General features: G+C 50.0%; 1 protein-coding gene across 1 annotated transcript; it reads left to right on the top strand.

Moving 5' to 3' along the window:
• The first annotated feature begins 275 nt into the window (after positions 1 to 275).
• On the top strand, positions 276 to 2,743 carry LOC101670427 (calcitonin receptor-stimulating peptide 1-like). The gene is made up of 5 exons (XM_004752032.3): positions 276 to 427; positions 1,245 to 1,339; positions 1,629 to 1,772; positions 2,138 to 2,322; positions 2,589 to 2,743. Exons 2-4 carry the CDS (start codon positions 1,254 to 1,256, stop codon positions 2,295 to 2,297), a joined length of 390 nt encoding a protein of 129 aa, XP_004752089.1. The 5' UTR covers positions 276 to 427; positions 1,245 to 1,253; the 3' UTR covers positions 2,298 to 2,322; positions 2,589 to 2,743.
• The last annotated feature ends 1,665 nt before the right edge of the window (positions 2,744 to 4,408 follow it).

The raw sequence follows: 4,408 nt of genomic DNA, 5'->3' as shown, positions 1-4,408 counted from the left end.
CTCACGTTCATAACCCAATGGAACTAAACGGGTAAATTTTACCTTGACGTCAAACTGCCCTCAACTTCCTGCTCCTATTAAGGATATTTTCCTGGTCCCCACCATCCCTCTCCCTCCCTCCACTCCCATCAATGACCTCAATGCAAATACAAGTGGGATGGTCCTGCGGAATGTTCTAGGTTCTGGACGTAAGTGGGTGACACAATCCATCAGGGTACGAAATCTGTTCTCTCATTGGTTGTTCAGAGCTCCAGGACCACCCCAGACCCAGAGCAGCGGGAATAAGAGCTTGCTGCTGGTGCTGGGAGGCAGCAGAGCCACTGCTCCGCTCAAGAGTCCCTGCGACTTCCACAGCGCCACCGCCTGACGCCAAGGCTGCCACAGCTGCCACCACCTGGGCTCCAAGCCACCTGCTGCCTGCTGCCAGGTGAGTTCCGTGATTCCCACTTTGCTGTGTGAGTCTAACTCTCCTTCTTTTTCCCTCTCTCTTTTGCATTAGTCTTTCTTGTAGCTGCTCTCCGTTACTCTACGATTCATCGCAGGCTCCTGCCTCAGGTAACACTGGCCAGTCTCAGTCCCGGGACTCCCGGCTTCACTGCGCACTGAGACCCACTTCAGTTCGCTGTCTTTGCCGCACTTGTGCTCGGGACACTGGAGCTCCACAGATACCGTGTGCACAGCGGGACGCAGGGGTGCTCACGGACCTGTTTGTGCCTAGTGGTCCCTGGGAAAGCATTTCAGAACTTTGGCCAGCCTCAGTGGGTGGCAAATAGGCTCAAAGACGGAGAGGAAGGCAGCCTTGCACGGCAAGCCCCTTTAGTGAGTTCTGGGACATTTTCTGCCCTGCTTTAAGTCCTAGCCCCAATTTAAGACTCTGCTAAGCTTGGTTCTTGCAGGGAATTCTTTGCCAGAGTGCGGAGCAGGTAAGTAGAATTTGTTTCTTCGGTTTCTCTAAGACTCCATAGGTAGAGATAATTCCCTTTTTAGAGACCTCCCCATGCCCCGCCAGGTAAGAGCAAAAGCCCCACACAGGGAGGACAGTTCTGGGTTGTGATAGGAGAGCCGCTTTGGTGACAGGGTGCTCAGAGATTATCTTCCGTGGAGACCTGGCCAGGATGTGAATTTGAGAGGGTGCTCTGTGGTGGGGAGGGGGCTACTGACAGAATCCTCTTCACCCAGTTGTCCTGCTAGAATAGCTCTGCTGTTACTCTGCTGCAGAAGGTGACATTTTTCTTCTCTTACAGAGAAGCATCATGGGCTTCTGGAAGTTCTCTCCTTTCCTGGTTCTCAGCATCCTGGCCCTTTACCAGGTGGGCGTCCTCCAGGCAGCACCATTCAGGTAAGACAGCCCTGCGGGGATTGTACCCCCTCCCACTGCTTAGACCATGCCGTTCTCAGAATTCTGGTGTGCTGAAAGTCTACTAACTGGTGAGAGGGGCAACGGGGAAGTGTGTATTTTTCTGATATAAAGATGTGTAGCCCATAATTGAAAAATAGCAATGAATTTCATACAACCCATTGAGTCTCACTAATGCTTCTGTTGTTTTTACCAGGAAGTCTGGATGCTTATTCTGGGGAGAGGCAGGCAGGGTCTCAGAGCTTGTATTGGGTTTTCTTTCCCTCCCCAGGTCTGCTCTGGAGAGTCCTACAGACCCTGATGTGCGCAACGAGGAGGAAATGCGACTCCTGCTGGCTGCAGTGATGAAGGAGTATGTGCAGATGCAGATGAAGGCCCAGGAGCTGCCCCAGGAGCAGGAGACTGAGGGCTCCAGGTGAGGCTTCCCTCACCCCCGGCTCAGCTCAGGGCATCCCCTCCCTCCTGTCATGCCCAGGAAGGCATATCCCAAGAGGTAAGAGAGAACAAAGCTGGACAAGTGGCCAGCACACTGCCATGGTTCACCTCTGCCTGGGGTCCAGGATTCTAAGGCTCCCCTGACAATAGAGGTCACAGAGACGATGGTTAGAGCACATAGAAAAAGATCCCTTTCTGAAAGCAGTTAGGGAAGGTATGAAATCCCCCACTCTGGCAATTGGGCTGGCAGCACCAAGGAGACTTCCCGGGATCAGAGGGATTAAGACTGGTAAGTGTGACCTCTCACTGACAGGTCTTCTCTTCTTTCTCCATCTTGCTAATTAGAGTCACCGTCCAGAAGAGATCCTGCAGCTCTGCCACCTGTGTGGCCCACTGGCTGGGAGGCTTGCTGAGCAGAGCCGGAAGTGTGGCAAACACCAACCTGCTGCCTACCAGCATGGGATTCAAAGTCTACAATCGCCAAGGCAGGGAGGTTAAGGCTTAAGCAGTGGAAGTGCTCCAGGAAGAAGGTGACTGCCCTTCTAGTGTCTGCTGGAAGGATGGAAACCCGGGTAGTACAGGGGTGCAGTCCACACATTAAGCCTCTGAGAGTCCTCTATTAGCCGTATGACCATGGGTCAGACATGTTTTCTGAGCCAGTTTCTCCATCTGTGAATCAAGGGCAACAATAGCATTTACTTGCTAGATTAATATAAAGACTGAATGAGATAATAGATGTCAATATTTTCACAATTAATAAGTTACTAAATCCTGTTGTTATTTTTTTTTTTTCTAGGTCACCATGAAGCGAACTCTCTTTCCTTTAATTTAAAATGAATGCAACTCTTAGGATAAGGAGCATGGAAAACCCACACATCTGCATGCTTAATATTAAAAACATTCTTGCCTGAAATAAATTAAATCTAAATAAAAAGAATAAAATTATTGCAATTACCTAGTGTGCGTTTTTTGTATGACATCATGTCTGTATCTGGTAGCAAAGATGGGCCCTGTGAGCCAACCCATGGCTGTTGGCAATCCTGCAAACCCTCAGGGGGACGGGGAGTAGCTGCCTGGTGGGTGTCTGGGGACACATAATAAATGCGGGGCCTGCATGGAACTCTGTGAAGAAACGTTGTCACTGGTGAACTTGATCACGATAAGAAAGGGTTTTTGACACATTTGAGAGGAGTCCCTACTTCTATTTATGGTGTTTCTTCCCGGAAAACCTAAAGACCTGTGAACGCTTTGTCGAGGAGGCTGACCTTGAAGCAGAGGCAACATGCTTGGGATGGGATGGGTCCTCGGTATCCCTTTCTGGAATTAGAACTCTACACCTCTCAAAGACAATTCCCCTTTATTTGCAGAGTTCCCTGGTCCCCAGCCCCAGAGATTGTCTGTGCACTTCCTCTTGACTCAGGTTTGCCCTTGCCCAGCCCTGCCTTTCCTCCCCATCAGCACCCCTCCTCCTTCCCATAGCCTGCAAAGCCCTTGAGAAAGAGTGGCTCAGAGTCTGAGATGCTGCCACAGACGGACAGGCCAGGAAAGGTCAGCAGGTACCATTCAGTCCAACTTTTCTTATCCTCTGGGGTGCGGAGAAGAAAAGCGTGTGGCTCTAAAGCCCGTACTATGTTTAACAGAAACATTCATACCTTTAACGAGCACTCATTGAGTGGCTGCTATGTGCTGGACTCTAGTCCAGGCCCTAGGAGTACAGGGATGAACAGAAGGGACACTTTAACTGGTGGAGTGTAGGGTGATAGACGCAGTAGCATCAGAGATGCCTGGTATTGGAAAGAGCCTGGGATGTCCGAGTTTAATGCTTTGCCTCATGTAGGAATTTCACAGTGTCAGCATCCTTGGCACCTGCTGGGACTGTCAGTGCCATGCTGCTGACGGGCTCCCAGGGTGACTGCACAGCCAGCTTCACCTGTGGATGGTCAGTTTGGTGAGATCTTTTAGTTGGAAAGTCACCCCCTTCTACCCGCTGACTAGTTATTTTTTCAGGAGCCCCTTGAATTAGGACCCTTGTTCCCATTCAGTCCATCCTCCACACGGTCACCCACTGTTGCTGGAAATCACACACATGTCTCTTTTATGCACAAAGTACTCCTTTGACTCCCCATCCCATGGAGTAAACCCCTGGCCCATTGCACCGGCTTCCAAGGTCCACACTGATCTTCCCTCCCCACCCCTCGCCCCACCCCATGACTAGCCTGGCCTCATCTTGTACTTCCTTCTCACACACTGGCCTTCTTGCTATGCTCCAAGCCACAAACCTGGGCACCAACCCCTCTAGTGTTTGCACCTGCTGCACCTGTTGCAAAATGCCCCCCATCCCGTGACCCCATTTCCTCCAGATCTTCACTCAAATGTCATCTGGGCTGCCCATCCTTTCTGAAATTGTATCTCACCTTGCCAACACACCTTAACCCTCTTTTCTGCCTTATTTTTTTCTCTTTACCACTTACTACCTTCTGTTAGAGTTTATCTTTTTTAATTAGTGTGATATTTGTAACCCATTCCATAAATATTGGAAATCCCACATGAACAGGGATATGCCTATTTTGATAGCTTATTTATTAAAACACAGAACAGTAAGCCTGGTACAAGGTA

Source organism: Mustela putorius, unplaced genomic scaffold, assembly GCF_011764305.1.
Source record: "Mustela putorius furo isolate JIRA1106 unplaced genomic scaffold, ASM1176430v1.1 tig00003859_pilon_pilon_pilon, whole genome shotgun sequence".
In the NCBI taxonomy this organism is placed as follows: domain Eukaryota; kingdom Metazoa; phylum Chordata; class Mammalia; order Carnivora; family Mustelidae; genus Mustela; species Mustela putorius.
This window is presented reverse-complemented; position numbering and strand designations above follow the sequence as displayed.